At 44.4% G+C, this 18,091-nt stretch overlaps 1 protein-coding gene across 4 annotated transcripts in view; it reads left to right on the forward strand.

Moving 5' to 3' along the window:
* Window positions 1–18,091, forward strand: part of TGM3 (transglutaminase 3) — a 133,003-nt gene that overhangs the window by 42,582 nt on the left and 72,330 nt on the right. Inside the window, exons 1-2 of one of the 4 annotated variants that reach the window (XM_063600981.1) lie at window positions 3,943–4,947; window positions 7,522–7,633. The exons of 1 other annotated variant lie outside the window; for it this stretch is intronic. In XM_063600981.1, the coding sequence (XP_063457051.1) occupies window positions 7,570–7,633 (64 nt within the window). In that variant the 5' untranslated portion in view covers window positions 3,943–4,947; window positions 7,522–7,569. Of the gene's footprint in view, window positions 1–3,942; window positions 4,948–7,037; window positions 7,634–18,091 lie in introns of those variants that run through there. 2 more of the 4 variants (XM_063600982.1, XM_055104896.2) reach the window with 2 other exon arrangements.

An 18,091-nucleotide genomic window follows, 5' to 3' on the forward strand; every position in this document is an offset into this window, starting at 1 on the left:
CTACCCTTGTGAGTGTTTGCACCTTTCCTCCGTGACAGCTATCTAGCCTGGCTTTGGGCTGAGGTGGTGCACATTCTTATTTTACTTCAAAGGCAGGTGCTGTAGCTCATTTATGCCCTACTCTGTGCAATGCCTAGCTGAGCACCTTCAAGGTCCAGCTAATGTTCACTGAGTTTTATTGAAATGGATGGGCTTCGCAGACCGACTGTGTTAATCGAAGAGAGGAGGTTAGAGTCTAGTGAACACTGAGAAGTTGCCTCAAAAAACATCTCTTTCACCTGCTGAGTCTGTGGATGATATTTTAAAAAATTAAGAAAAAACATCTCTTCTATGTCCTCTTTAATTTCACAGCCTGGAAGCTGTTTATAAAATTGATGACAAAAAAAGAATAGGCCCTTTATCTTCTAGACGCTCTCATTGGGTTTCATGTGTTTTTGTTGCCCTTTCATAGCTTCTCTCATCTCGAGTTATATCCCTTTCTGGTAGTGGGATGTTCTAGTGTTGCTGCAAAGTGTATGCTTTGACCAATGTAGTTTTTTGCTTTATCCTACTTGATATAAAAAATATTTGTGATTTGCAGCTGGATGCAGTGGTTCACACCTATAATCTCAGCACTTTGGGAGGCCGAGGTGGGTGGATCACTTGAGGTCAGGAGTTCAAGACCAGCCTGGCCAACATAGTGAAACCCCATCTCTATTAAAAATATAAAAATTAACCGGGTGTAGTGGCAGGTGCCTGTAATTCTAGCTACCCGGAAGGCTCAGAGGGGAGAATCACTTGAACCCAGGAGGCAGAGGTTTCAATGAGCCAAGATTGCACCACTGCACTCCCACCTGGGCAACACAGCAAGACTCTGTCTCAAATAAAAAAAACATTGTGATTTGCTTTAGAGCTCAATTAACTACAATGTGATATTAGATTTGTACTAGATATCAGAAGCCATTGAGTCGAGTGTCCTGCCTGGGTGCCTTCTCTGACACCTTGATAGTTAGACATCTCACCTTTCTGTTTGTCCACTGTGGACAGGGAAATGACTTATTGCGGGTGCAGCACATTCTAGGGGTTGATAAACTCTAGCTTTTGGAGTAACCTCCCTTCCATTAAGCTGCAGATGGCCTTCTGTGCTACGGCCCCCAGGTCTTTACTCTGTCTTCTGGGACTGCACAGGGTATACTGCATCTCTTACATAATCTTTCTTTGGTATTAGGATATGCAGATTCCCACCAGCCAATTTTGCTTTAAAATAGGACATTCGGTAAAGAGCCTGCGTATTTTGCCGAAGTGATAGAGTGGTGTTAGGGGACAAATGCCTTGTGACACATTCAGTTCAACCTAGTTGTGACCTACCATACATTGTAATGTTTAAATAAAATCATTTTAAAGATAAGATTCCATGACTCCATTTATATGAAATTCTAGAAAAGACAAAACTATTGTGAAATTTCTAAAGCAGATCAGTGGTGGCCACAGGGTGGGGAGAGGATTGGCTATAGAGAACAAGGGAACTCTTTAGAGTAATGGAAATACTGTTTATCATCATTGGAGTTGGGGGTATACTACTACATTACTCTCTCTCTCTCTCTCTCTCTCTCTATATATATATATATATATTTTTTTTTTTTTTTTTTTTTTTTGAGAGAGTCTTGTTCTGTCACCCAGGTTGGAGTGCAGTGGCCTGATTTTGGCTCACTGAACCTCCATCTCCCAAGTTCAAGCAATTCTCGTGCATCAGCCTTCTGAGTAGCTGGGACTACAGGCGTGCGCCACCATGCCCGGCTAAGGTTTGTGTGTGTGTGTATTTTTAGTAGAGACGGGGTTTTGCCATGTTGGCCAGGTTGATCTCAAACTCCTGGCCTCAAGTGATCTGCCCACCTTGGCTTCCCAAAATGCTGGGATTACAGGTATTATCCACTGCATCCGGCCTACTACATATTTCTTAAAACTCATTGAATTCTGCACTTGAAATTGGTGAATTTTATCATTTTATCATTTGTAATTTACAGTACAAATCAATTTGTATCTCAGTAGAGAGAATGAGAGAATAGGAACACCCCTTCTCTCTCTCGCCATAAATTGTTTTCCTATTATTTGAAATGTAGCTATGGAGCCAAAACAGGTTCTGACTTGCTTTTTTTTTAATGTAGATTTTATTGAAGTATAACATACATACAGAAAAGTGCACAATCATTAGTATATGGCACAATAAATTTATGCAAAGTGAACATATTGGGTAACTGTCAACTAGATTAAAAAAAAATCCAAGATCCCTAATGTCCCTCCTTGTGTCCCCTTCCAGTCATTAATTCATCTCCCCAAGTGTAATTGTAATAGGTTCATTGCCCAATGCACACAGCAAATCAATCTACACCGAGAGACTCTGGGTTGCAGCAGAGAAAGAGGTTTAATCATAGGGTCGCCAAATGAGGAGATGGGAGGAAACCTCAACTTCCTCTCCTTGAGGAGTTATGATTTTTAAGGGTTTGGGAGTGGGCCAAAATTTGGAGACTGCTGATTGATTGAGGAGTGCAGGGTCAAGCCATGGGGCAGGGAGATGAAGAAGCTGTAGTCTCATGCTGATCCCATTCATCTGTAGGGGTCTTCAAACAGGTTGCTGGAATTCGGGGTCTGAAAAGCATCTTAAGTGATCCTCAGACAAAAGCCATATGATTCTAATGTCAGAGATCCTGTCTATAGGAACAATAAGGATGCAATGGGGAAATGATTCTTAAACAGTCTTATGATGCTAATGTCAGAATTCCTATTGATAGGAACAATAAAGATGCAAATGGTCAGTAACTAACAGTACGTGACCTTCAGCAACAAGAAAGTGGGCCAAAGCGTAGCCTAATGCTTAATTGTATTTCTGGCCAGTGCCTGGCAGGTAATTCTTGTCAACGCTGTGGAGATCATTTCACAAGGGTAACCACTATCGTGATTTCAAACACCGTAATTTGTTTTACCTGTTCTTGAACTTCATATGAATGAAATCATGTAGCATCTTCTCTTTTTCGTTCGGCTTCTTTTTTCATTATGATCTATGTGAAATTCATCCATGATGTTGTGCAAGTTTGTTCATTCTCTTTTTTGTTTTTTTTAGACAGAGTCTTACTCTGTTGCCCAGGCTGGAGTGCAATGGCACGATCTCGGGTCACTGCAATCTCTGCCTCCCGGGTTCAAGCCATTCTCCTGCTTCAGCCTCGTGAGTAGCTGGGATTACAGGCGCCTGCCACCACGCCCGGCTAATTTTTTGTATTTTTAGTAAAGACGGGGTTTCACTATGTTGGCCAGGTTGGTCTCGAACTCCTGACCTCGTGATCCACCCACCTTGGCCTCCCAAAGTGCTGGGATTACAGGTGTGAGCCACGGCACCTGGCCTCTTTTTCTAATTTTATTTTATTTTTTTGCAGACAAGTCTCGCTCTGTCACCCAGGCTGGAGTGCAGTGGCACAATCTCAGCTCACTGCAGCCTCCTCCTCCCAGGTTCGAGCGATTCTCCTGCCTCAGCCTCCCAAGTAGCTGGGATTAGGGGCTTCTGTCACCATGCCTGGCTAATTTTTATATTTTTAGTAGAGACGGGATTTTCACCATGTTGGCCAGCCTGGTCTCGAACTCCTGGCCTCAGGTGACCTGCCTGCCTCGGTCTCCCAAAGTGCTGGGATGAGCCACTGCATGAGCCACAGGCATGAGCCACTGCACCTGGCCTCTTTTTTCATTTTAAGTATCCATTAAATTTACTCATCATTGTGTGGTATTCTAGTTCCGTAAATAAACAATAATTTTTTAATCCATTCTTATGTTGATGGAAATGTGGATTGTTTCCAGTCTTTGGCTATTATGAAAAATATTGCTATGAACATTCTTGTACCTGTTTTTTGGTGAGTTTATGTAATTCTATTGGGTATACACCTGGGAGTAGAATTGCTGGGCCATAGGGTATGCATATGTTCATTTTATTAAATGTTCTGAAACATTTTTCTAAAGTAGTTGTTCTGTTTTATACACCTACAAGAAACGTATGGGAATTTTATTTGCCCCACGTCCTTGCTAACACTTGCTGTTGTCTGTTCTTTTCACTGTGACCATATAGTTAGTGGGTATGCTATTGCATTGTGGTTTTAATTTTCATTTCCTGATGACTAATGAGGTTGAGCACATTTTTATATGCTTATTTGTCATTTGAATGTCCTTATTCATGAAGAGCTTGTCAAGGTTTTTTCCCATTTTTCTGTTGGATTGTCTGCCTTTTTTCTAATCTGCCTTTAGAATTGTAATTTTCCCCAACATGATAATGTAGTCATGATTTTTGTAACAATTTTTTCAGGTACAAGCGCATTTTTTTTTTTTTTTTTTTTTTTGAGATTGTGTTTCGCTCTGTTGCCCAGGCTGGAGTGTAGTGGCGCGATCTCAGCTCACTGCAACCTCTGCCTCCCAGGCTCAAGCCGTCCTCTCACCTCAGCCTCCCGAGTAGCTGGGACCACAGGCATGTGCCACCACACCCAGCTCATTTTTGTATGTTTTGTAGAGATGGTGGGGGGGGGTCTCACTTTCTTGCCTAGGCTTGTCTCGAACTCCCGATCTCAAGCGATCTGCCCACATTGGCCTCCTAAAGTGCTGGGATTACAGGTGAGGGCTACAGCACCCAGCCTACAACTTATTATTTCTTTCTTTTTTCAGAAAAATGTATTGGAGACGTAGGAGATGATGAAATCACATCTAGGATTAACATCCTAGAAGGAGCCTTGGAGAGCTGTGAATACCCTAATAATAAATTATTTCGCAGGGCATATCCTGTGTCTTTAGCTTTGGATTGTGTTTCTGCCTCTAATGAGAACAAAATAGAGAAGGAGGAGCCAGGCATACAGCCGAGTTTGATCTCACATACCAAGAAGAGGAAACTGAGGCCTGGAGAGATAAGGCCACCCACCCTTATCAGATCCTTTTACCAAGGTATCCAAAAACAGCAGCAGAGACTAAAAACACACTTTACTGGAACCCAAAGAGGTTTTCTCTAAGTCAAGCTAACCCAGCCTCAATCAATAGAGCCAGTGAGAAAACATTGATTGTCAAAATTCTGCTCTTCCTTCAGGGTCCATCTCAGATGCGGTCTCTTTCATGAAACATTTCTGATCTTTCCAGCCAGCGTCAATCTTTTCCTATTATTTCTGTCCTGGATTGGGTTGTAGCATTTACCTCATTCTCTCTTGGACTATTTGTACACATGTCTTGTCTCCTGAGATATGTGGTAAACTCCTGGGAAGACAGGCTTGGCTTGTTTCTTTTTGTTGGCGATGGTGGGAAGGAGGCTTATATAAATTAGTTGCTCAGTAAAAGACCAAATTGAGTTGTGTTGCTTCTAAGGAGAAAAGGCCTGAGGAACTCCGTGTTTCCTGAAGCAACTGACAGGCATATTCATATTGAATTTAGAAATGTCTTTGTTTTACGGTAGTATACATTTGACAATGAGATCATGGGCCCCAGAGTCTCTGTAGATAAAGAGACCCTGGGTTGTACTTTCTTGGTAGGATGCCCAAGGATGTGACGGCTGCTCTCCCTGCCACACCCAGAGTTGGTGGCTAACCCTTTTCCTGCTTCTGTGTCACTTCGTGGTTCCATTGTAGACTCAAGAGCTACTCTGGGGCAGTCTTGGAACTCTTAAGCTAGGGTAGAGGAATGAAGAGGAACGGAAAGAGGAAGAATTCCATGGCATGGGAAGGCTAAGGTCTCCTGTCTCCTTCTTCCTTCCTGCTTCTTGCCCAGGGGGCCCAGGCCCCCAGCTGGCAGCCACAGCAGCATGACAGTACCAGCAAGGGCGTGTGCACGCATCTTTCCTCAGCTTCCCTTGCAGTTGGTCTGTCCTGTCCTGCCCTCTCCTCCACCACTCACCCTCCCTGCACGCAAGGTGACTGCAGAGTGGCAAGGCACAGGGTGTGGGCAAAACGTGTCCTGTCACCACTTGGGCAGGGCTCAGCCTTGGAAAACACAGAGGTACTTGAAGTCCCTGGGGCTGTCATACACCAAGATCTGGTAGTTGTACATTATATGCCCTTTAAGGGAGCAGTCCTGACCTCAGGAAGAATTTCTTTGGACTTGGGAATATGAATAAAATAAAATCTTTTCTGGCCAAGCGCGGTGGCTCACACCTGTAATCCCAGCACTTTGGGAGGCCAAGGCGGGCGGATCACCTGAGGTCAGGAGATCGAGACCATCCTGGCTAACATGGTGAAACCCTGTCTCTACTAAAAATACAAAAAAATTAGCCGGGCTTGGTGGCACGTGCCTGTAGTCCCAGTTACTCAGGAAGGTGAGGCAGGAGAATCGCTTAAACCTGGGAGGCGGAGGTTGCAGTGAGCCAAGATTGCACCACTGCACTCCAGCCTGGGTGACAGAACAAGACTCCATCTCAAAAAAAAAAAAAAAAAAAAAATCTTTTCAGCAGCCTGTTAAGTGGTCTCCATGATGGACTGAGAAGGCCTGGGGTGGAACAAGAATTAAAAGAAATTAAAGACTGTGTAAGCAAAAACTCAGTTGTATGTAAGAAAATCCAATTCCCCCTGAGGAAGAGAAAGGGCTGGAGTCCTTTAAAATTAACTGCCTGTTTTTCTCTCAGTGGCTAGTGAGCCTTATCTTTCCCTTTCCCAGGCATTGTGAAGACCCTGTTTCTCTAGCTGTGCAGCTGCAAGGTCACTAGACAGATAATCTCAAGTCGTAAAACACATTGTTCCTTGGAAAGTAAGAAATAATGTAATGCACGTCTTAATTGAATAACTGTCTTTGTTTCTTGATTCTGTAATACACTTCCCCCTGCACAGATCTCTCTCCGCCCCATGAAATTCTTAAAAGGTAGCTTGACTCTTTGTTCAGGGCTCAGTCCTTTGGATGTTAATTTGACGGGGTCGGTGCACCTAAATAATTAAATAATTCCTCCTCAACCCCTCGGTCTCTCTGATTCCTTAATTATCCCACAGCAAGGGAAGAGCTATGGAAGAGCAATGTCCTTCCTGATTCCTGACCCTTAGAGGGAGAGGAGGTTAACAGGGAAGGAGAAAGGGGAAAAGGCCTACAGACTCCTAAATATATACAATTTTCACTCCTTAGGACCATATTGTCAAGTTTTTTGATGTATAATTTTTTTTAATAGAGATGGGGTCTCACTATGTTGCTCAGGCTGGTCTCAAACTCCTGAGCTAAAGCAGTCCTCCCGTCTCAGCCTCCCAGAGTGCTGGGATTACAGGTGTGAGCCACTGTGTACCTGGCCCACATTGTCGAATTAATGGAAAGGAAATACAGAACCAGAAAAACCAAGTAACTGGTTAGAAGCCAAACTTGAACTAGAACCCAGATCATAAAATCTAGGAACTGCAAGGGAAACGGGGATAAGGCAAAGCAGATTACTGATCACTTATGCATGTCAGACACTGCAGGGTTTGTGTGTGTGCTTCCTCGTTTCCTCTGTGTAATTATCTTATTAAATCAATATCATATCATTTTACAGGTTTGGTCTGTTTTTTTTTTTTTTTAAAGGAAGTGCCAACCATTTTGCCTGGCACAGTACTTGGCCGTGGGGGTACAATGAAGATCAAGTTCAAGATCAAGGTGGTCCCTGCCCTATGGTGCTTTTATGTGGGAGAGTCAGGTAAGGAAGCAGTTATCAAGCCTTCTGTGTTTATAATAGAAGTTCAGAATGCTTTGGGAGCACTGCGGTGGGTCCTGCCTCAGGCTGGGAAAAGTCAGGGAGGGCTTCCTGAAGAAGCTTTCAGGTCTTGGAGTGAGCAGAGAATGGGATTGAGGATAGAGGTGGGTGGGTAGGGAAGATGAGAAATGAGGCCAGAGGGGTAGGCAGGTTCCAGACTCCAGACCACCTGGTTAGATGTTTGCATTTCACCTAAGATGGAGATTCAAGGTGGAGGGTGTTGGAAGGTTTTAAGTGACGGGATGATAGGATGAGATGTCCTTATTCTTTTTTGTTTTTATTTTTCTTTATGATGATGATTATTATTTTTTGAGATGGAGTTTCACTGTTGTCACCCAGGCTGGAGTGCAACGGCACGATCTTGGCTCATTGCAACCTCTGCCTCCCAGGTTCAAGTGATTCTCCTGCTGCAGCCTCCCAAGTAGCTGGGATTACAGGTGCATTCTACCGTGCCTGGCTAATTTTTGTATTTTTAGTAGAGACGGGGTTTCACCATGTTGGCCAGGCTGGTCTCAAACTCCTGACCTCAGGCGATCCACCTGCCTTGGCCTCCCAAAGTGCTGAGATTACAGGCATGAGCCACCGCGCCCGGCCCTTTTTTATTTTTACTTTTTAAAGACAGGGTCTCTCTGTTGCGCAGGCTGGAGTGCAGGGTGTGATCACGGCTCACTACAGCCTCAACCTCCTGGGCTAAATTGATCCTCTGTCCTCAGCCTCCTGAGTAGGTAGGACTGCAGGCATGCATCACCATGGCTAATTTTTTATTTTTTATTTACATAGAGATGGGTCTCCATATATTGCCCAGTTTGGTCTCAAACTCCTAGCCTCAAGTGATCTTACGCCTCAGCCTCCCAAAATTCTCAGATTGCAGGTGTGAACCACCATGCCCAGCCAGATGTCCCATTTCTAAGGGAAACTTTGGTTTTGGTGTGGAGGGCGGGCTGGAGGGGGTAGGACTAGAGGAGGGAGATGAGCTGGGAACAGCAGTGATTCACAGCAGTGAGAATAGCAGCTAAGCTAGGACAATGCCGGGAGAAACAGAAATGGATGCGCTGAAGAAATTGATTTAGGAGTTAGAAACCATCAGGACTTGGTGACTGATGGCTCTGAGGGGTGGGGAGTTAGAGGGATCCAGGATGACTCCCAGGTTTTGTCTTGGGCTACGTCATCATCATGGTGCCACCATCTACTCAGTTGTCCAGATGAGATAACTGAAGCTCACAGAAGTAATTTATCCCAGGTCAATCAACTCGTAAATGGTAGAGCTGGGGCTCAACACCAGCCCTGATTGATGCCTTCCTAATTCCACCAGTTCCAGCATTTTTCTGTTTATAACAGTCTGGACAACAGCCATGAACAGCTTTGGCCAAGGTGCACAACTGTGCTTTCTGGAGCCATGGGCTTCTGCAGTGGTGAATGGAGATTTATTCTGAGCTTTAGTAGTTCATTTGAAAGCAACGTTCGGAATCTCCCCTACCTAATGCCCTAAAGCTCTGCACTATCCCCAAAGGCGGCCTGGGTTAATGAAGGGAGACCTCACCTCCTAACCCAGGGTTAGGAGACCTGGGTTCAAGTCCTGGTCCTGCCAGGTCACATACCTTCTCTGGGCCCCAGTTTCCCAATCCTTGAGTGAAGAGGTTGGGTCAGATGACCTCTAACGGCCATTTCAGCATCTGTTTCTAAGATCTACGTGTCTGGGGAGCAGGAAACGTGCTTAAATACGTTACAGGCTAGAGGCATTCTGAAGGCCATTTGGTTTGATTTCTCAGTGATATGTTAGCCTCCTCTAAAGTGAGCCCAGCTGTGGCCTATGTAACTTGGGTCAGGCACGGGCCCCATAACACACTGATCAAATCAGAATTCTTGGAGCAGGGCTGCAGAGAAGTCTCTTGGAATGTGCACCAGTGATCCCAGTGTGTAGTGAGGTTTGAGAACCACTGTCTTGGAGGATGCTGGGAGATCGCCAAGGTGTGTGTTACCCACAGGAAGCCAGTGAGAATGACTGGGGGCCTCTGTGGAGGAGAAATCAGCCCAGGGAAGAGCCAGATATTCCAGAGCAGGGAGGGAAGCACACAGTCAGCTGAGAACTAATCCTGACTCAGTCTCTACAATGTGTTCCTGGTGCCACAGGAAAAAAGTAGGTGGGGAAAGAAGCAAGAGGTCTTGCCTTTTCCATCTGCGAGCCCGTCTCCTTCAGTCCCTTCAAAGCACCTCCCATCTCTTGGCTCCTCACCAGGTGAGCAGTGCTGTGCTCACCTGGCCCAGGGGGGTGAAGTGCCTTGCTGCAAGTTGTGGGAGAGAAGACAGCAGAAAATAACTCTGGGTTGTTCTGAGCAAGGCGAGAATACATCTGGTCAGGAGATAAGGGAGGGGCCGGGTGCGATGCCTCACACCTGTAATCCCAGCACTCTGAGAGGCCGAGGCGGGAGGACCTTTTGACCCACAAGTTCAAGACTGGCTTGGGCAACACAGCAAGACCCCATCTCCACAAAAATAATTAAAAAATTATCCAGACACGGTGGTGAGCACCTATAGTCCCAGCTACTCAGGAAGCTGAGGTAGGGGGATCGCTTGAGCCCAGGAATTGGAGGTTATGGTGAACTATGATCAGGGCATTGCATTGCAGCCCGGCAGCAGAGCAAGACCCTTGTCTCTAAAAACAAACAAACAAACAAACAAGAGATGGAGGAAGACTCTGTGAAAGCCATACTTCGTGAGATAGAGCCCTCTCCTCTTTTTATTTATTTATCATTTTTTTTGAGACAGGGTCTCACTCTGTCACCCAGGCTGGCATGCAGTGATGCAATCTCAGCTCACTGCAACCTCCATATCTCAGGCTCAAGCAATCCTCCTGCCTCAGCCCCCTGGGTAGCTGGGAGTACAGGCACATGCTGCCTTGACCAGCTAAATTTTTTTGTATTTTTAGTAGAGTTTTGTCATGTTGCCAGGGCTAGTCTCGAACTCCTGGGCTGAAACAATCTGTCTGCCTCAGCCTCCCAAAGTACTAGGATTACAAGCATTAGCCACCACGCCCGGCCTTACAGCCTTCTGCTCCTAACAATACCTTCAAGGCCATCAGTATCTGTCAACAAGCACTTACTGCATGCCCACCCTGTGCCAGAAACCACACCCCGCCACAGGATGCCAACAGGAAAGACGCAGACTTTGCCCTTTAGCCTCCAGACCAGAGGAGGCGGCAGATGAGCAAACATGCCATCACAGTGTCGTGTGAGAGGCTCTGGGAGCCCAGACGGTCCTGAAAACTGAGGCTGGGCACTCCAGGAAGGCTTCCTGGGGGAGGTAGCACTGAGTTATGAAGGACAGGTTTGAATTACCCAGGAAGAAAGGGGTGTGTGGATGTGAAAGGAGGGAGGTGGCGATGTCATTACACTGTTTTATATGGTCCAACACCCTTATCCATCCATTATTTCATTTGGTGTTACTATGATGCTGGCTAGAAAGTTCATAGATTATTTTCATTCAATGGACTGAGTGTCAAGGGGCTAGGATGGAAAACTTCCTCATCATTACAGCAAGAGAATCAGAGGCCCTCATTTGACAAGCACAGTGGTTATTGAAGGAATCTTCTCTATGGCTGATATCTCTATCTGTGATCTCTCTCAGTCTCCCAGAAACTTGGGAAATAGAAGGAACTTTCTCCATTTTATAAAAGAGGAAGCCAAGGTTTAGAGAGATGGACTTCATCAACACCCATGCACTTGATGGCTAGCAAGGACTCAGCATTTTAGAATACTTTCCGGATTAAAGTGAAAAGTGGATTAATAAATAGTGCTCCCAAAGTAGGGCTTTCTTTAGTCACATCTGCCTGCTATATACAGACTTAAGGGAGGGGTTGTTAATATTACGTACCTCGTTCACTCCCTACTTAACCCAGCTTCGCTATCACAACCCAGGAATATTAAAGACAATTAGATGGTTTTAGTTTGGCAATGGATAATTATAATCATGTCATTTTAGCAAGCTTCTCCTGTGACCACTTGACCCTATTTTTTTGTTTTTTGAGACAGGGTCTTGCTCTGTTGTCCAGGCTGCAGTGCAGTGGCACTCTCACAGCTCACTGCAGCCTCGACCTCCTAGGCTTAAGAGATCCTTCCACCTCAGCCTTCCAAGGAGCCGGGACTACAGATGCATGCCACCATACTTGGCTAATTTTTGTATTTTTTTGGAGAGACGAGGTTTTGCCATGTTTCCCAGGCTGGTCTTGAACTCCTGAGCTCAAGCTCTCTGCCTCTCTCAGCCTCCCAAAGTGCTGGGATTAGAGGGGTGAGCCACTGTGCTCAGCCTGACCACTGAACTCTAACTTGGAAGACATCACAGTGTATCCAATCACGTCCAGGCTTAAGCATAAGGCCAGCCTGACTTTTTCAGTGGGATTTTGAGCAGCGACTTAGAGAGGTGGGAAGTGAGCTTTGCCGGAGCCCCCTAAGCTTTCCAGGCAGTGCTGGTGGATTCTAGCAGATACAGTAGCTCCCAGGTAGACGAGCACATGTGCTCAAGGTAATTTATTTTCAGTAATCAGAGTAGACTGTGGAGACTTGTGAAGGATCTGTCCTAATTCAGAATATTCGTCTGTGAATTGGCTTTTAGAAAAATCAACTACTTTTAGAAGTTTCCTTGTAACTAAAATAGAGGTTGCTCTAGTATGAGGAGAAAAACCCTGGCTGCAAATTTGAGATGAAAGGGAAAACCACCATCCGAGTTCTGGAGTTGCCAGGATTTCATAAGGACCTATCTTATTTCCTTTCTCTTTGAAGGCCTTGCATTGCTTTGTTTGTTTGTTTGTTTGTTTGTTTGTTTTGAGACAGGGTCTCACTCTGTCACCCAGGCCAGAGTGCAGAGGTGCAATCCAGGCTCACAGCAGCCTTGACTTCCCAGGCTCAAGTGATCTTCTCGCTTCAGCCTCCAAAGTAGCTGTGTGCGCAACACCATGCCCAGTTAATTTTTGTATTTTTTGTAGAGACACGGTTTCACCAGGTTACCCTGGCTGGTTTCAAACTCCTGAGCTCAAGCGACGGGCCTGCCTTGGCCTCCCAAAGTGCTGGGATTACAGGTGTGAGCCACCGCTCCCCATCAGGCCTTGTCTTTGGTTTCTAAACCTACCTTGTACATTTGGTTTTTAACAAATGACAACAAAGTTCCCTGAACCATAATCAAATGCACATGAACGCATTGGCCTGTGCGCATTCTTCCCACCCTGATCCTGTGCTCAGCTGATCTTCGGAGGGCCCACGCCCTCTCAGGGACTGGGGAGGCCCTGGGAAGGTCAAGGCCAGGCCCTTGCCCTGGAGCAGCATAGCCTAGTGGCAAACTGCTGCACAGCACCAGCAGGCTGTGAAGTAAAGAGAGCAGCCAAAGGCGCAATAGGAGAGGGAGTCCAGGAAACCTTAGAGGATACCATCTTTGAGCCTGGAGTTCATCAGCCAGAGGAGGTAGCGATGGTCTGATAGTCCATGATTCTGCAGTGCTCTGTACAGAGAGCCACACACGTCTTTCCTGTCCTTAGACAAAATAACTATTGTTCAACTAGCCCGTGATCTTTAACGACAGTGCAATAAAATTAGAAATGGCAAAATACTTAAAAATAAGCCATGGCAGTCAGGCACAATGGCTCACAACTGTAATCCCAGCACTTTGGGAGGCTGAGGCAGGAGAATTACTTGAATCCGGGATGCGGAGGTTGCAGTGAGCTGAAGTTGCGCCACTGCACTCCAGCCTGGGTGATAGAGTGAGACTTTGTCTCAACAACAATGACAACAAAAAACATAGAAAAGTATCTTCAAGATATTCAGTTTGCAAGGCCGGGCACAGTGGCTCATGCCTGTAATCTCAGCATTGTGGGAGGCCAAGGTGGGTGGATCACCTGAGGTCAGGAGTTTGAGACCAGCCTCACCAACATATTGAAACCCCATCTCTACTAAAAATACAAAAAAAATAGCTGGGCATCATGGTGGGGACCTGTAATCCCAGTTACTCGGGAGGCTGAGGCAGGTGAATTGCTTGAACCTGGGAGGCAGAGGTAGCAAAAGGAATGCAGAATAGTATTAATTATTTTTAAATTAAATATTATTATTTTTAATTATTAAAAATTATTATAAACTATTATCATAGTGTAATATTATATTTATGTTATATAAATTATATAGACATATATAAACATAACATTACTTATATAATAATATAAAATATTATTAGTAATTATTATTTATTAATTATTTTAAAAATTAAGTATTTTTAGACACATTTTAGACACAAAGATTTGTAATTAATACTTAATTTAAAAAATAATTAGGGGGCATTCCAAGATGGCCAAATAGGAACAGCTCCGGTCTGCAGCTCCCAACGTGATCAACACTGAAGATGGGTGATTTCTGCATTTCCAACTGAGGTACCTGGTTCAACTCACTGGGACTGGTTAGACAGTGGGTGTAGCCCACGGAGGGTGAGCTGAAGCAGGGCAGGGCGTCACTTCACCTGGGAAGCACAAGGGGTTGGGGGATTTCCCTTTCCTAGCCAAGGGAAGCCGTGACAGACTACCTGGAAAAACAGGACACTCCCCACCCAAATCCTGCGCTTTTCCCAAGGTCTTAGCAACTGGCAGACAAGGTGATTCTCTATTGTGACTGGCTTAGTGGGCCCCATGCCCATGGAGGCTTGCTTACTGCTAGCGCAGCAGTTTGAGATCGATCTGCGAGGCGGCAGCCTGGCTTGGGGAGGGGCGTCTGCCATTGCTGAGGCTTGAGTAGGTAAACAGAGTGGCCAGGAAGCTTGAACTGGGTGGAGCCCACCACAGCTCAACAAGGCCTACTGCCTCTGGACTCCACCTCTGTGGGCAGGGCATAGCTGAACAAAAGGCAGCAGACAACTTCTGCAGACTTAAACGTCCTATCTGACAGCTCTGAAGAGAGCAGTGGTTTTCCCAGCATGGCATTTGAGCTCTGAGAATGGACAGACTACCTCCTCAAGTGGGTCCCTGACCCCCGTGTAGCCTAACTGGGAGACACCTCCCAGTAGCAGCCGACAGACACCTCATATAAGTGGCTGCCCCTCTGGGATGAAGCTTCCAGAGGAAGGATCAGGCAGCAATATTTGCTGTTCTGCAATATTTGCTGTTCTGCAGCCTCTGCTGGTGATACCAGGGGAACAGGCTCTGGAGTGGAACTCCAGCAAACTCCAACAGACCTGCAGCTGAGGGACCTGACTGTTAGAAGGAAAACTAACAAACAGAAAGGAATAGCATCAACATCAACAAAAAGGTCATCTACAACAAAACCCCATTTGTAGGTCACCAACATCAAAGACCAAAGGTAGATAAAACCACAAAGATGGGGAGAAACCAGAGCAGAAAAGCTGAAAATTCTAAAAACCAGAGTGCCTCTTCTCCTCCAAAGGATCACAGCTCCTCGCCAGCAATGGAACAAAGCTGGATGAAGAATGACTTTGACGAGTTGACAGAAGTAGGCTTCAGAAGGTCGGTAATAACAAACTTCTCCGAGCTAAAGGAGGATGTTCGAACCCATTGCAAGGAAGCTAAAAACCTTGAAAAAAGATTAGATGAATGACTAACTAGAATAAATAGTGTAGAGAAGACCTTAAATGACCTGATGGAGCTGAAAACCGTGGTATGACAACTACATGCACAAGCTTCAATAGCTGATTTGATCAAGTGGAAGAAAGTGTATCCGTGATTAAAGATCAAATTAATGAAATAAAGTGAGAAGACAAGGTTAGAGAAAAAAGAGTAAAAAGAAACGAACAAAGCCTCCAAGAAATATGAGACTATGTGAAAAGACCAAATCTACATCTGATTGGTGTACCTGACAGTGATGGGGAGAATAGAACCAAGTTAGAAAACACTCTTCAGGATATTATCCAGAACTTCCCCAACCTAGCAAGGCAGGCCAACATTCAAATTCAGGAAATGCAGAGAACACCACAAAGATACTCCTTGAGAAGAGCAACCTCAAGACACATAATTGTCAGATTCTCCAAGGTTGAAATAAAGGAAAAAATGTTAAGGGCGGCCAGAGGGAAAGGTCGGGTTACCCACAAAGGGAAGCCCATCAGTCTAACAGCTGATCTCTCGGCAGAAACCCTACAAGCTAGAAGGGAGTGGGGGCCAATATTCAACATTCTTAAAGAAAAGAATTTTCAACCCCAAATTTCATATCCAGCCAAACTAAGCTTCATAAGTAAAGGAGAAATAAAATCCTTTACAGACAAGCAAATGCTGAGTGATTTTGTCGCTACCAGGCCTGCCTTACAAGAGCTCCTGAAGGAAGCACGAAACATGGAAAGAAACAACCGGTACCAGCCACTGCAAAAACATGCCAAATTATAAAGACCATCAATGCTATGAAGAAACTGCATCAATTAACAGGCAAAATAACCAGCGAACATCATAATGACAGGATCAAATTCACACATAGCAATACTAACCTTAAATGTAAATTGGCTAAATGCCCCAATTAAAAGACACAGACTGGCAAATTGGATAAAGAGTCAAGACCTATCAATGTGCTGTATTCAGGAGACCCATCTCACATGCAAAGACGCATATAGGCTCATAATAAAGGGATGGAGGAAGATCTACCAAGCAAATGGAATGCAAAAAAAAAAAAGCAAGGGTTGCAATCCTGGTCTCTGATAAAACAGACTTTAAACCAACAAAGATCAAAAGAGACAAAGAAGGCCATTACATAATGTTAAAGGGATCAATTCAACAAGAAGAGCTAACTGTCCTAAATATATAGGCACCCAATACAGGAGCACCCAGATTCATAAAGCAAGTCCTTAGAGACTTAGAAAGAGACTTAGACTCCCACACAATAATAATGGGAGATTTTAACACCCTACTGTCAATATTAGACAGATCAATGAGACAGAAGGTTAACAAGGATATCCAGGCCCTGAACTTAGCTCTGCAACAAGCAGACATAATAGACATCTACAGAATTCGCCACCCCCAAGCAACAGAATATACATTCTTCTCAGCACCACATCGCACTTATTCTAAAATTGACCACATAATTGGAAGTAAAGCACTCCTCAGCAAAAGTAAAAGAACAGAAATGACAACAAACTGTCTCTCAGACCACGGTGCAATCAAATTAGAACTCAGGATCAAGAAACTCACTCAAAACTGAACAACTACATGGAAACTGAACAACTTGCTCTTGAATGACTATTGGGTAAATAACGAAATGAAGGCAGAAATAAAGGTGTTCTTTGAAACCAATGAGAACAAACACACAATGTACCAGCATCTCTGGGACACATGTAAAGCAGGGTGTAGAGGGAAATTTATAGCACTAAATGCCCACAAGAGAAAGCAGGAAAGATCTAAAATTGACAACCTAACATCACAATTAAAAGAACTAGAGAAGCAAGAGCAAACAAATTCAAAAGCTAGCAGAAGGCAAGAAATAACTAAAATCAGAGCAGAACTGAAAGAGATAGAGACATAAAAAACCCTTCAAAACATCAATGAATCCAGGAGCTGGTTTTTTGAAAAGATCAACAAAGTTGATAGACTGCTAGCAAGACTAATAAAATGAAAAGAGAGAAGAATCAAATAGACACAATAAAAACTGATAAAGGGGATATCACCACCAATCCCACAGAAATACAAACTACCATCAGAGAATAATATAAGCACCTCTATGCAAATAAACTAGAAAATCTAGAAGAAATTCCTGGACACATACACTCTCCCAAGACTAAACCAGGAAGAAGTTGGATCCCTGAATAGACCAATAACAGGCTCTGAAACTGAAGCAATAATTAATAGCCTACCAACCAAAAAAAGTCCAGGACCAGATGGATTCACAGCGGAACTCTACCAGAGGTACAAAGAGGAGCTGGTTCCATTCCTTCTGAAACTATTCCAATCAATAGAAAAAGAGGGAATTCTCTCTAACTCATTTTATGAGGCCAATATCATCCTGATACCAAAGCCTGGCAGAGACACACAAAAAAAGAGGATTATAGACCAATATCCCTGACGAAAATCCATGCAAAAATCCTCAATAAAATACTGGCAAACCAAATCCAGCAGCACATCAAAAAGCTTATCCACCACGATCAAGTTGGCTTCATCCCTGGGATGCAAGGCTGGTTCAACATATGCAAATCAATAAAAGTAATCCATCACATAAACAGAACCAATGGCAAAAACCACGATTGTCTCAATAGATTCAGGAAAGGCCTTTGACAAAATTCAACAGTGCTTCATGCTAAAAACTCTCAATAAACTAGGTATTGATGGAACATATCTCAAAATAATAACAGCTATTTATGACAAACCCACAGCCAATATCATACTGAATGGGCAAAAACTGGAAGCATTCCCTTTGAAAACCAGTACAAGACAAGGATGCCCTC

Source organism: Pan paniscus, chromosome 21 (genome assembly GCF_029289425.2).
Source record: "Pan paniscus chromosome 21, NHGRI_mPanPan1-v2.0_pri, whole genome shotgun sequence".
Classification (NCBI taxonomy): Eukaryota; Metazoa; Chordata; class Mammalia; order Primates; family Hominidae; genus Pan; species Pan paniscus.